The 14,908-nt window shown below is 39.7% G+C and overlaps 1 protein-coding gene across 7 annotated transcripts in view; it reads left to right on the forward strand.

Annotated features, from left to right (window-relative positions):
• The window catches only part of CEMIP2 (cell migration inducing hyaluronidase 2), a 74,099-nt gene that overhangs the window by 14,078 nt on the left and 45,113 nt on the right, over nucleotides 1–14,908 (forward strand). For all 7 annotated transcript variants that reach the window (XM_058565661.1, XM_058565660.1, XM_058565656.1 and 4 more), the window contains exons 2-5: nucleotides 2,468–2,810; nucleotides 6,488–6,628; nucleotides 7,432–7,993; nucleotides 11,851–12,020. In XM_058565661.1, coding sequence (XP_058421644.1) covers nucleotides 2,480–2,810; nucleotides 6,488–6,628; nucleotides 7,432–7,993; nucleotides 11,851–12,020 — 1,204 coding nt within the window. In that variant the 5' untranslated portion in view covers nucleotides 2,468–2,479. The remainder of the gene's footprint in view (nucleotides 1–2,467; nucleotides 2,811–6,487; nucleotides 6,629–7,431; nucleotides 7,994–11,850; nucleotides 12,021–14,908) is intronic.

A 14,908-nucleotide genomic window follows, 5' to 3' on the forward strand; every position in this document is an offset into this window, starting at 1 on the left:
CTAGTTTAGTCCTTTCTTTGTTAATAGACGGTCATAAAGGGGTCTTTGTTGTACCACTCATTTGTTCCAGCAGGATGTATCCATTATTTCGTTCTGCTGCTTGGTACATGCAGCAGTTTCTTCAATAGTATCTTGAATTGTGTTGTTTTCCTTTTGTCATGAAGCTTAAGCTTCATCTAAATAATTACTTTTGTTCAGAAATTAAACCCCACAAACCAAATGTTTTTACAGACACATTGACTCTGAGAATGTTCTTTGCCCCATGTAAAATCAGCCTCAATTCCTGATTAGATTCCTTTTCTGTCCCCATTAATTTCTAGGTTGTTTGGGTCCTGGGAACACTCGTTTGTGGCTTATCTAATGACCACATTTTGTGTTTAATGGATTTGCTGCCGTTTAGAGCAATTTGGAGATACCCTTATGACTAGGATCTTATTCATTGTTTTGGCAGAAGATGATGGGGATTAATTACAAGGGTACTGAATGAAGTCAGGTGACTCTGAGATGCTCTAGTTTCTAAGCAAGGGAAGTAATGGGAGAAGTTGAACATCATGTTTCTGAAACCATTGAGCACATCTGATTTATTCACAGTCATTGCAATCAGAACATTATATGACATAACTCACTCTTTCTCTCTCTTTGACTTGGAAAGTAACAGAGTAAGGTTTCATTCAAAACTTATTCTTTCATTCAAAATCTTAGAAGTGCTTACTATAAAGAATATAAAACATAAAAGACATTTTTTTGGTGTGTCAACTTCTCTTAGATAAGAATCATGTATAGTCTAGTGAATTTCTACACGGAGAATTCCTGAGAAGGTTAATGAGCCTTTTCAGACTCAGCACGATTCTAGTTACACCCTTGTAAAATAGATTCTTTGATATTATTGCCTCTCAGTTGTTTTGAAAGACACAGTAGTGTAACTATTAAGAGCCTAAACCTAGAGTCAGAATACCTAGAGTTTGTGTCCTGGTTCTCCTGTTAACTAGCTAATTAACTTTTTTAGGCCTCAGTTTTTCTCATGTGTAAAATGGGGATAATGGCGTCTACTTATAGATTTGTTATAGTAAATGTATTAAATGAGTTAATACACATAAGGTGTTTAGAACAGCGCCTGGCAGTGAGTGCTCTATGAGTGTTAGCTGTATTTTTTTTTATCATCTTAAACATAACGTTTGAATGCCTATGGATTTTTTTAAATTTGTGGATTTAAAGAGATAATCTAGACTTAAAGCTTTCTCACTAAGTGAATTCACAGTCTATAGTGATAACACAGGTAGATATATTTAAGTTACTTCACCACGAGATAAATCTAGTGAGGAAATTAAACACTCAGCATGAATTCTTGTCTGTTGGAACTTGTTAGGGCCACCTTGTGGTCCTCGTATGACACATGGACTTTAACTTAAATTCGAAGAGCTTAGAATAATGATACTCGAAGTGTCACCACCTGCTGCAGTGTCACCAAGGTGGGTTTTATTTATTTATTTTTTAAATTTTTTTTGTGAGGAAGATCAGCCCTGAGGTAACGTCCATGCCAATCCTTCTCTTTTTGCTGAGGAAGACCGGCTCTGAGCTAACATCTATTGCCAATCCTCCTCCTTTTTTTCCTTTTTCTCCCCAAAGCCCCAGTAGATAGTTGTATGTCATAATTGCACATCCTTCTAGTTGCTGTATGTGGGACGCGGCCTCAGCATGGCCGGATAAGCGGTGCGTCGGTGCGCGCCCGGGATCCGAACCCGGGCCGCCAGTAGCGGAGCGCGAGCACTTAACTGCTAAAGCCATGGGGCCAGCCCCCAAGGTGGGTTTTAAAAATGTAAAATCCAGGGCCCTCTTTGCACAGACTGAGCCAGAATCACTGGGCGAGGAGCCCAGGAATCTACATTTTTAACAGGCTTCCCTGATGGTTCTTCTACACACTGAAAATTGAGAGCAGTTGCTATAGAACAGGGGCTCTCAACCCAGGTGCTCACTAGACTCTCTTGGGGAGCATTTAAAAGACACAGGTGCTTGGATCCCAGGCTCAGAGAGTCTGACTTAATTGTTCTGCAGTGTGGCACTGGGCATTAGTGTTAGCGGGCGATTATAATGTGCAGCCAGCGTGGAGAAGCAGTGGCATTAGGAGATGAGTAGTGAAGGTGATGTTGACAGAGTTTACTATATCAGGGATGTAAGCTGACTTGGTGTTTTCAAAAAGTCATTACAGTGGTTACCAGGAACAGGGGGAAATGGGGAATTATTGCTTAATGACCACAGAGTTTCTGTTTGGGATGATGAAAAAGTTCTGGAAATGGATGGTGGTGATAGTTGTGCAACATTGTGAATGTACTTAATGCCTCTGAACTGTGCGCTTAAAAATGGTTAAGATGGTAAGTTTTATATTATGTATATTTTACCACAATAAAAAAAATAGTAGAAAAAAGCCATAAGGTCACATCTCTGGACCTTAATTTTTTTCTTTTCACAGTGACAGTGTATCATGCGTGCCACTAATTCCAGGGGACACTCCCCTGCTTTCCTGCAACCTCAGAATGGAAACAGCCATCGCTCGTCTGGCTATGTTCCGGGGAAGGTTGTCCCACTGCGTCCCCCTCCTCCTCCAAAGAGCCAAGCTTCAGCCAAATTGACCTCCATCAGACAAGAACCCCGGGCCACCTTTGCATTCTCACCTGAAGAACGGCAAGCCCAGAGAGAGAGCCGAAAGCAGAAGAGGCACAAAAATACTTTCATTTGCTTTGCTATTACTAGCTTCTCATTTTTTGTTGCACTGGCAATCATTTTAGGAATATCCTCAAAATATGCTCCAGATGGTAAGTGCATAAGTGTGTGTGTGCACGTAGAACATATTCTAGGAGAAGAAAGGAGGGGAGGAAAGAGTAGAATAAACATTTTTAAAATCTTTTATTGTCTCAAGTTGGGTCTAGCTAACTCATACTACCATTAGGTAATGTGAGGTCTAACTTCTTATTTAGAGAACAATTGTTAAAGGAATCCACTGGAAATGATACCATTAAAAGATTGCTCTTGCTTTCCATTTTGCCACTTTGTCTCAGTGCTCAAGACATTCTTGGAGCATTTCTTTTCAAAATACCAATTTTAAAAGTCTTTCCTTAATTCTTGTGCTAGCACCATTTCATCCCTTGTGGGAGGTATGATTTTCAGACCGCCCAAAGTTTTTTTGGTCATTAAGGTAGTGATAAACTACATTTGATTTTTAAAAAAATAAGTGAAAATAATAAGATTTGAGTTCTGGGTTTGAAACTGGCTGGGGAGGCAGTTCCAAAAGAGAAGCTTCAAATATTTTTGAGGAACAATGTATATTCTTTTTTTTGTGTGTGAGGAAGATGAGCCCTGAGCTAACATCTATACCAATCCTCCTCTTCTTGCTGAGGAAGACTGGCCCTGGGCTAACATCTGTGCCCATCTTCCTCTACTTTATATGGGACGCCGCTACAGCATGGCCTGACAAGCAGTGAATTGGTGTGCACCCGGGATCTGAACCCCGGGGCGCCAGCAGCAGAGGGCGCGCACTTAACTGCTACGCCACCGGGCCAGCCCCAGCAATGTATTTTTTCTTAAAGGAAAACATCCATTAGGGGGTATAAGTTCTGATGTATTCGTCTACAAATCACTCATTACTTCATAGTTAAACATCATGTAGGGAGGTTTCAATTTCTTAAATGGCCTTTGCTTTTCAAGTTGGTAGTATGTCAATACTTGAGTGATTTTGAAGAAGTTTGTTGTCAGCCTCAATATAATACCAACAAAGAATGGCCTCATAACAGAATCCTATCCATCCTTCTGAAAATCAGAGGGCTCAGCGCTTTGGAAGGAGAAGCAGACCATAACAACCTGGATTGAGCACCATGGTTATCTGCATTTTTTTACAGTGTACAACAGATTTTTGTCGAATTAAATGCCTCCGTAAATGGATATAACATTTGAGAAGTACCATTTATAAGACTTGTAAATATTATTTTATTTAGGTTTCATGGGTGCTTTAGGGATTTTACAAACTTTAAGGTCCTGGAGGAGGTAGTGTCAATATTTCTAAGAGAGTAGACCTGAAGTAAGAGAGATGTTCATATCAGCATCTTTGTTGACCATGCCAATAGACCAGATTATGAACTTTTAACTTTGCTTTCCATTGCACATAGCTTTGACTTTCTCTCCCCTTTTCTCCAGAAGAATAACCAAGTTCACTGCTGTTGATTCATTCTTTCCAAGTAATCTGCAATAAAGGAATTCTAGATTAGTGGAAACCAGAGCTGAAATCTGTAGCTTTACTTGATGTTTTCATATTCCTTCTAAGACATTCGATTGCTGATGTGGTTCCTTGAATCAACATTCTTTAGTTTCACATTTTGGCAGCATAAGTGCAGAATATCAGTGGAAAGATCTGGTATGCTGAAATATTTCAGGGTCAGCTTCACTGTGGTTATTGCTGTTACGTAACTTCGATAATGCACCCACTGCTCAACAAGTGGGTAGCTGGGAACATGGGGCTGGCTGAGCTATTTTTCAGTGCTTTCTGTAGACCACACATTTTCTCATTAAATGTACTTTACTGGAAGGAAACAGCCTGGAATTTTTGGTGATGGTTCTAAGGAAGCATGTTCTCCTGGGAAATAATTATAAACAATTGAGGGGGATTATATAACTGTTAGTAGGCTCTAGATCTCAAAAGACTGGATTTTCTTCTCCATGGCTGGGTACAGTGCTTGTTACATGGGGCATACATTTGCTTGTGATACAACATGATGGAGAAGTCCAGCTAGATGTTTTATGGGAAGAGAGGGGAGTAGAAGAAAAGTTCAAGAAATCCTCAGTATTAATTCAGAAGAAATTCAAGAGATTTCTTATCTCTTCGATGGCAAGAAAAGTTTAAGGATTATTCTTAGTATAATATAATCACTGATTTAAAAGAAAAACTAAATATCAATGATTATGAAACTGCTGTGAGAAAAATCAATTCCATGGATAATAGCCAAGGACTTAACTAGCGAGACTAGTTTTACCTGTAGTAGTTACTGTCACACCTCAAAGAGAAAGTATAAGCCTAGGGCAACATGAGTGCTTAGAAATAAGATGTTTGCATGAATGTTATGCAAATTCAAAATGAGGCATGAGAATTTTCTTTCTGTATAGAATACTGTCTTTGTGCTGCACCCAGTCTCTCTGCCTTTACTCATATTATTCCTAAACACGTACCTTCCACCTTAATGACTCCCAAGCATATCCTGCCTATTCCTACCTTTGCTTAGTTTAAATTTAGGTTACACCTTGCTATTCTAGCTGAGTGACCACCTGGACTTGGAGAGCAAGGGATTCTTTGCATCGCTAGTGTTCTTATCTTCCCCTCATACTCCTCTTAGTTAAATACGATGCATCCTCTGGGTGTCTAGGTCTAGTGTCACCTGTTCCCTTGAAGCTGCCTCAGTTACTGCAGCCCCACCCCTCCCTTCTCTGAGCTCTTTTGCACCTAAAGTACCTACCACATTGTTCAGTATTCAGTTAATTTCATATATGGTGGCTTTTTCCCCCAAGCTAGATTATAAGCTCTGAGGGCTGTGAGCTCGTTTTATGCTTTATACATTTTATAGTATCTGGTACAGAGTGGACAAATTGATCCTCAATAAATACTTGGTCATTAGTTGATCAAAACTGATGTGTTTTTTGCCCCCTCTTCCAAAGTAGAGCCGAAACTAAAGGTCTCCTGCGTTAAATAGCTGTGACAATGTGGCATACTTTATGTTTTCATCATCACCTTTTCAGGAGGCAAATTGCAATTCCAGTGAAGGAACACTGCAAGTAAAGTAAACCTCATTTCTCAAAGGGGAACTTCCGTATCACTCAACTTGCTGAGTAATCTTGGGTTTGGCTTCTCTAATCTGTAGTTTCCTCGTCTCTGAAAATGAGAAGTCATATCTTTGGCTCTTTGCCTCTTACAGTTTTGTTGGGAAACTGTTCATGTCTGAAGATAGTGATATTTGTCAGATGCTGCCTTTGGAATGAAAGAAGTGCTATTCCCGCCTGCTTTATGATTCACTGTGCAAGGGAGAAACCTGGGCAGACCTAATATATATATTGCTTAGCAATTTCCATTTTTTATTTACCAGTTTGTTGTGAACATATTTTCTTTTCTAAAACAGCTTTCTAGTGTGAGTTCAAGGACAATTCACACTTTTGCCTCTTACTGTTGATTTATTTCCAGAGGAGATGATTCAGGGAACTCCATTTTTACCTTGTGGAGATTGACCCAAACTAGATGATTGACAGCCACTTAGTTTTGTGATGAACCCGTTTTTATGTGTTGAGGAAGTCAAGAATTTGACATATCTCTGCTGGCTGGGGTGGGATGGGATTTCCATCTTAATGGCAGGAAATTAAAATGTCAGCCCATTACATGCAGATTGCTTGGATTTGGATGAAGGTATTCTTGCATTTTGTTGGGTTGATGGGATATTGATGTTGCATTGTTTTATAGAGAATTGCCCAGATCAAAACCCCCGTCTCAGGAACTGGGATCCAGGACAAGATTCTGCAAAGCAAGTTGTTATCAAGGAGGGTGATATGTTCCGTCTGACCTCAGATGCCACAGTAAATTCTGTAGTCATTCAGGATGGAGGTACGTAATGGTCCCTGTCTGTGGGAAGTGCAAGGTTGCTCTTTACAATGGAGGAACATTTGATGTTCTTTATGTAGATGACTATCCTTAGCTTTTAGGATGTGGTGTCAGGCCAGCCACCGAAACATGAGAAGTTCCTAAGGTAGAACTGTAGAATTCAAAAGCTATAAGGGCCTTACAAATTACTCAAGTCAAGACTCTTGATTTATAGAAAACGAAACAGTTCCAGAAGGTGATCTCTCTTAGCTAAATCTTTGTTACAACTATGGAAGCATAATGAGAGAATAACATGGGTTAACGTGTAAAAATGAGATTCAGATTTGTAGGCTCTTAGATATATATATATTTTTTTGGTGAGGAAGATTGGCCCTGAGCTAACATCTGTGCCAGTCTTCTTCTATTTTGTATGTGGGACACTGCCACAGCATGGCTTGAGGAGTGGCGCATGGGTCCGTGCCCAGGATCCGAACCCGCGAATCCTGGGCTGCTGAAGTGGAGCACACGAACCCAACCACCATGCCACCGGGCTGGTCCTAAATATTTTTCTGGAAATGACTTACCTCTAAAGTGAATAGATCGAAATTCATACACATGGGCATTTTTAGTGTGTTGAGATGTGAACTCTTCATTTCTTCCTTTACTATGTTTTGAAAACATTTAATTTTCTAAGCAGATGCCTAGTAAATTCTTTTTCCCAACTTAATTGCGGCAGTGTCTATTTTCCCTCTTAAGGTGAAATCTATTTCTCTGTATCTCAGAAAGGTGTTGCAGAAGTTGGCTTATGCTAGTGTTGTTCCCTGCAGGACTGCTTGTATTTGGGGACAATAAAGAGGGATCCAGAAATATTACTTTGAGGACTCGTTACATCCTGATCAAGGATGGTGGGGCGCTTCACATTGGAGCAGAAAAATGCCGCTATAAATCCAAAGCGACAATTGCCTTGTATGGCAAGTCAGATGAAGGTGAAAGTACGCCAACATTTGGCAAAAAATTTATTGGTGTGGAAGCTGGCGGCACACTGGAGATCCATGGGGCACAGAAGGCATCGTGGACGTTGTTGACGAGAACTCTGCATTCCTCAGGCTTGACCTTTGGGTCTTATGCCTTTGAAAAGGACTTTTCCAGGGGCCTCAATGTGAGGGTCATTGACCAAGACATGGCCACAGTTTTGGAAAGTGCGAGATTTGATACCCACGAATACCACAACGAGAGTAGGCGACTTCAGGAATTTCTGCGAGTCCAGGATCCGGGACGGATTGTCGCTATAGCTGTCGGAGATTCAGCTGCCAAAAGCCTCTTACCAGGAACCATACAAATGATCCAGGACCGGTTGGGAAGTAAGCTGATCCAAGGACTGGGCTACAGGTGGGAGGACCTTTTTACTTTCCTTCCCAGCTATGTATCGGGGTCTGTGTCTGTGTGAGAGGAGAGGGAGGGTGGAGAAAGAAACACAACACACCACAGCCTGACTTCAGGTGTCAGAACAGCCACCACCATTGGGAGGTCTGGTTGCCTCTTGCTTTGAAACATGGGACTGGAGGACAAGACGCTGGTTACAGAAGCTCTTGTCTTGGTTTTGGTTTAGGAAGCACTTTGTGAACTGTAGCATCAGGCTTGTGAAAAGTTAAGAACAGAAAATGTGGTACTGAGAAACAGGCAGTTTAAGGACAATTCACTTCCCTCTTTCATTAGCTTCTGAATGAAGATCATAGGAAACTCAGGCTAATTGAGGCAACTTAAGGCTAATTGAGTTGAAAGGTTAGGGTCCAGTTCCGTGCGAAGGTGTAAAAATTGTCTTAAAAGCCTGAGGGAGTGGAACATGCACAGTTTTCTTTTTCTTTCTTTTTTGGAATCCTTTGCGGGCTAATCTGAATGTGCTTGTTTGATTGCGGCGCGTCTATGGAGGGAGAACCAAGTTGGAGCGCTAGGTAATCAGATAGTAGCATTCATTTCTGTATTTATGGTTCTTGTGCCATATTCTAGTTAACCATGATTTCCTATTAGAGCCCTGAGTCTGAGGAAGGAGCTGGCTCAACACTTAATTGAAAAAACAGAAGTTTTAATTCTGCTTACTGTTCTTAGTAAAGTCGAGAAATTATCTGCAGTGAAAAGTGAGAGGACTTCAAAACTCACATGTTGAAATGATCTCATTATTTTTTCCTTTGATGGTAGAATGATCTAATTATTTTTTCCTTTGGTCGGTTGTTGGAATGGAATATTATCTGTAGGAATTCTAGAGAAAGTTAAGAAGACAAAAATTAGTGAAGAAAAAGGATCCGTAATGTTTTAAAAATGCTTTTATTCACCCAGGGAATATTTAGGAGATGCTACGTGCTTGGTACCCATGGATGCTTAGATGAAAGGGCACCATCTCAGAGCCCTCGTTTAATCTCGTGGATACACCGAGACCTAAATAGATGAGGACCATACAATGAAACGTTTGCTGCAGCTACAGGCTGTAATGAGAGTGTGAATAGAAGGGGCCCTCAAATCAGCAGGGGGATCAGTGGAGGCTTCCCAAAGAGGAGAGGCCTGAAGGATGTTTAGGAGTGTGCTGTGTAGGCAGTAGAGAAAGAAGGCTTTCCAGACAGAGGGAGTAGCATGTGCAAAACCTCAGAGGTGGTTTTTGTTTTTTTTTATTAAGTGTAATACACATACAGAAAAGTGCTAAAGACAAGAATGTAGAGTTTCATGAATTATCACAACGTGATACTTGGGTAGCTACCACCCAGGTCAAGAAATAGAACATTGCCAGAGCCCAGAAGCCCTGCTCCTGTCGCCTCCTATTCACTGATCACTCCCTCCGCTCACCAAAGGTAACTCGCTGAATTTGTGGAGAGCACTAACGTTTAGGTTTGCCTGTTTTTGAACTTCATGTAAATGGAAGCAGACAATATATCACATTTGTGTCTGGCTTCTTTGCTCCACTCTGTTACTGAGTGTGGTTTACATTGCTGCATGTAGTGCTGGCTTATTTCATTGCTGTCATCTTCTATTGTGTGACTATGCCACATTTTATTTACTGCTGGGCATCTGGCTGGTTTTCCAGGTGGGGCTTCTATTATAAAAAGAGCTTCTCTGGGGCTTGCCCGGTGGTGTAGTGGTTAAGTTTGCATGCTCCACTTCGGTGGCCCGGGGTTCGCAGGTTCAGATCCCAGGTGCAGACCTATGCATAGCTTATCAGGCCATGCTGTGGCAGGTGTCCCACATTTAAGGTAGAGGAAGATAGGCAGGGACGTTAGCCCAGGACCAATCTTCCTCAGCAAAAAGAGAGGGATTGGCAACGGATGTTAGCTTAAGGCTAACTTTCCTCACAAAAGAAAAAAAAAAAAAATCTTCTCCGAATGTTCTTTTACGCGTCTCTTGATGCACCCGTGCACATATTTTTATACTTTATAAACCTGGAAGTGGAAGCTTGGTCTTTTCAAAGTTGAACACCTACCTTGTTTTATTATCCAGTAATGCCAGGAATTACAACTTTTGTCTTTTTATGCCATTATTTTTCTAGATTTGTGCGATCACTAGCCACGAATATTTTGTTTGACTTTTTTTGATTCTTCTCCCTACTGGTTTCTAAATTCCCTTTAAAATATTGCTGCTGATTTGATGGAGGAATTAAGAGTTGTGATCCTTTGCCAACGTTTCATTGCATTGACATTATCTCCAATGTGCATAAACATACCCCTTTGAAGATAATGTTCTGGTGCGTTGAAATTTTCCTCAAGTGGAGGAGGGAAGTAGGAGTGTTTTGGAGATAAAGTCATTAGAATAGAACATTGTTTTATAGTTGCTGAGGCAGTTCTGGTAAATAAAGGACGCCTCTGATATTTTTCCTCTCCTTCCCTCTCAAATGGGAGATAATAAATTGAGACATTCTTTGATTCTTTCTGCTGTATCAAGGAATATAAATAGAGCTATAAACCATTGTCAGCCAAAGAGCAGCTAATCCACGCAGGAGTGGGTGTGGAATTTATAAGGATATAGGCGCTCGGGTAGCTTGTATCTGTGAATATGCAGCCATCTGTCTGGCATAGATAACATTTGGTTTTTTTTTTCCTAGGGTAGGAAGTTGACATTTTTATTTTCATGTTTTAAACCAGGAGTCTTAAGGCAAATTTTCTGGCATTTTGTCTTTGTTTTTCTTTTTCTTTTTTTTTATTTTGTCCACAAGCTTGAGCAAGTCCCTGGGATGTTTAGTATCACAGAAATAAAATGGCATTTTCAAACACATTGCTTTCAACAAATAGACATATAGCATGTAAAATTTAAAATCTGTTGGATAGTGATTCTACAGTATTGATTTAAGAATGTTAGGAAACCAGTGACCCGGTGGTTCTCAGCCTTGCTTGCACACCTGAGAATTTTAAAAATCCCATGTGCAGGGCCCATCCTCGATTATTTATGTCAGGATCTCTGAAGACTAGGACCCCCAGGCAATTGATGTGCAGTCAAGGTTGATAACTACTGCTCTGACCTCTGACCTCTAACTCTGGGGTTCTCAAAGTGTGGTGGTTAGACCAGAAGCATCAGCATCACCTGGGAACTTGTTATAAATGCAAATTCTCTGGCCCCACCTCAAACAATCAGAGTGGGGCCAGCAATCTGATTTAACAAGCCCTCCAGGTGATTCTGATGCCTACTAAAGTCTGAGAACTGCTACTCTAATTCAGTGGTTCTAAAATCTGGCTGCATGTTCAAATCACCCGGGGAAATTTAAAAACATACTCAGGCCAGGCTCCACCTGTAGACCTGGTGATTGCATCGGTCTGGGCTGGGTCTGAGCATCAACATCTTCCTAAAACTTGCTGTGTGATTCTATGATGCAGCTAGATTGGAGAACATTACAGAGAGGAGAGTTGAAAAGAGAGCAGATGATGATCGTTTTAAAAGAAGGAAAATAAATGGGCTTGTGGCCAGAATGATAGTGAATGAAATGGGTGTGTATTGAGGAAGGAAGTCAATGATTAATTGAAGTCACAGTCATTGGTGTCTCACCTGTTAGAGCTGGACAAACAAGGATTTAAAATCCAGGTGCATTTCCTTCTGTGACATCGGTTATTTCAGTCAAAGTTTAGACTTGCAACCTCATGTGGAAGAAGAGGTGGAGGGATTGACAAAAATGGAATATGAGAATTAAACAGCACCTGACATAACATCTGTGTCAGGGACTTGGGTCAGTACCGTGATAAATCATCAAATGCACGTGCTCTTTTTCCTTCTAGGCAAGCTTGGGCTTTGGTTGGTGTCATTGATGGTGGAAGTACTTCTTGCAATGAATCTGTGAGAAACTATGAAAATCATAGCAGTGGAGGGAAGGCTCTTGCCCAAAGAGAATTTTATACTGTGGATGGTCAGAAGTTCGCTGTGACAGCTTATAGTGAATGGATTGAAGGTAGGCAAGTACAGTTTATATTCTTGTAAGACATTGGTAAGTATCGTGATGGGTTTTTTTTTTCTTAATATGGTATTGTATTCAAATGACAGTCTGGTTAGATTTCTCACCTGGTTGAAGATTAAACCTATAGTTAGTTTCTGTACTTGATCTTTTAGACTCAAGAGTTCTTTCTGGACTAGAGCATGATCTGTTCTAGTTTGGGCACCCCCAACTGAACTTTGTTCTTGATTCTTGAGTCATATAGTGTGATTAACTAGTAGAAATGGATTTGTTTCCTGGATTTGATACCAGTTGAACCAATCTGGATGTGGTAGGGTGAGCTGTCTTTGGTTATGCTCCATGACTGTGAACATGATCTTGTACTTTGGATCTTCTCTTTATGAAGATATGTCAGCAAATATTACCTTTGAACACATACTATGTGAACAAACTTCTCATTTTCTTAGCAGTTTTTCCCTGATGATCCAGCTAATACATTTATCTTACGACAAATTGGAAAACACAGAAAGTACAAAGTAAAAATTAATCTTTGACCCTATCATCCAAAGATAATTATTTTGGTGCAAATAATCTAGTATTTTTTATCATGTTCCCTCCCCTAGTGTTCATTTTGTTTTAACCTGTTTTCCTCTCTTTAAGTAACATATTGTAAAGTTATCCTATGTCTTTACAGTTTCTTCAACATAATTTTAGTCCATCTTTCAGAAGAACTATAATTTGTTTGAATAATGTCAGCATTATTGCACTGGGTATTTAGGGTGCTTCTAACATTTTTCTCTTAAGGATGTTCACTGTAGAATTTTTTTACTTACCTCCTTTGCTGCTAGATTTTTTGGCTTCAGGTATAGATTGGCAGCTCCTGTCTGTGCTTGCCCACCACCTTTCCTTTCCAACCAAATATTATACCAAAATTAGTGTGAAATGAGTAATTAAAAGGTGCTTTATTATATCTGCAATTGCCCAGAAAGGCTTATTTTAGACTGAGCTCATACCTCTGTTTTTAGCAGCAATGTAGCAAAGTGTTTACTAAAATGGATTTCTGGAGACAGAATGCCCGGGTTCATATCCCAGCTCTTTCACTTACTGTATGATGGTGGGCGTGTGACTTTAGGAAAACGAGGGTTAGGAAGTTAATCTGAGAAATGGGGATAATGACTGAAACTACCACGTAGAGCTGCTGTGAGTATCAAATATGAAGAATATGAAGTTTTTAGCACAGCGTGTATAGTAAGCACTCAAATGTTAGCTCTACTAATGATGATGCAAACATGACTTGGGTTATAATGGTGTATTTTTTATCATTGTAATTAAAGAGAGAAAGTCTTTTGCCTTAAAACAAACAGATAGATTTCCTACTATGTAACAAGGACTTGCACATGTTGCCTCTAAGCAACCTTCTGGGTTTGAGGTGAGGAGATAGTATGTGTTATGGATGAGGAAGCTGGAATCAAGCCTCAGTTTCCCTGCCTCCAAGACTACTGCTCTTTCTACCACATCGTGATTAAAAAGCATAGATGGGTGAGAAGCATTTCTCAGCAGGAATTTGGACCTTCATGAAGAATTTAGTGCAACTGTCTCGAGTAAGATTCCAGGCAGAGGATAATTACTGACAAACCTCAAGTCAACATTTCCTTTGTGGAGAATTTTGTTTTCATTTCCGCATTACCCACGACTACTCATTTTTGGAAGCGGGTACATGCTAGCTATCTTTCGTAGGATATTGTTTATGCCCCATGTTCTCAATGACTCTTACTTTCTGCAAGAGGTGGAAATTCTCTCCAGGAAGCAGGGAGGATGAATTTATTTCCTTTCCTACTTCCAATTCAGTAGTGCTGACAGGAGATAATCTTAGGCAGGATTTTCTTTTAAAACCAGAAAAAATTAAGGAATTATTGAATAATTCAGATCTTCCCCATCTAGCCTTGGGCTTCATTTTTAAAAACAGAAACAAATTCTAATGACCTTTTAAGTTGGAACTTATTTATCTAGTGGTCATCTTTTTTTTAAGCATTATTGAAATTTTATATGAAAAAATTAATGTTTCTTAGTTGCCCTTTTTTAGATAAATTTTTTTTTGGTAAAAATCTGAAATTTGGGGTGGTGATTACTGTTGCTGCCATGAGGTTTTTGATTATCTTTGTTGTTAACCTGCCTGTTTTTGATTCTTGGGAAGGCAGAATAATATAGAGGTTAGGAAATTGGGCTCTGGAATTAGATTAGCATCCACTTATGGGCTCTACCATTTTTAGGCTGTAATTCAAACTCCCTGAACTTTAACTTCTTCATCTCTAATGCATATAATAGTTCCTCTCTCTCAAAATTGTTTTGATGAAAGGTTATTAGGCATATGAAGTTCTAATAGCTGTTAATTACTGCTATTATTGTTAGAGTTATTATTATTATTTGGACAAAATCCCATTATAGGTTTTAGTATCTGGATGCAAGGAATATATATATATTTATTAAAAAAAAAAAACACTTTACATTTATTAGGTACCTTTTTTTGGTGCTTTGTAGATGCAAAAAAAAAAAACACAAAAACTAAACAGCAGAGTCTGAAGGAACAGCATCCATGACTTGCTCAGGTTAGGTTTCATCAGGATAGTTAGCTCAAATCCATAAGAATACCTATATTACTCCTTGTGCCATGCCTGAATTTGCCTCCTTTTGATTCTGTTAAGTAAATGTGTTTTTTCGCTCCTATCATTGTCCCTGAGAGTCATTATCTTAAAGGAACACCGGATCAGTATGCCAGTTAATTAGAAGGATGATAGAGAAGTATAGATATTTAGTAAAAAGATATCTTTGGAATGTGGTGTTTTTCCTTCTCCACCAATTTTGTGAAGTAGCTTCTGTCTATTCCATATACATTTCCATTAAGTCAG

The sequence above is a fragment of the Diceros bicornis genome, chromosome 22 (assembly GCF_020826845.1).
Source record: "Diceros bicornis minor isolate mBicDic1 chromosome 22, mDicBic1.mat.cur, whole genome shotgun sequence".
Taxonomy (NCBI): domain Eukaryota; kingdom Metazoa; phylum Chordata; class Mammalia; order Perissodactyla; family Rhinocerotidae; genus Diceros; species Diceros bicornis.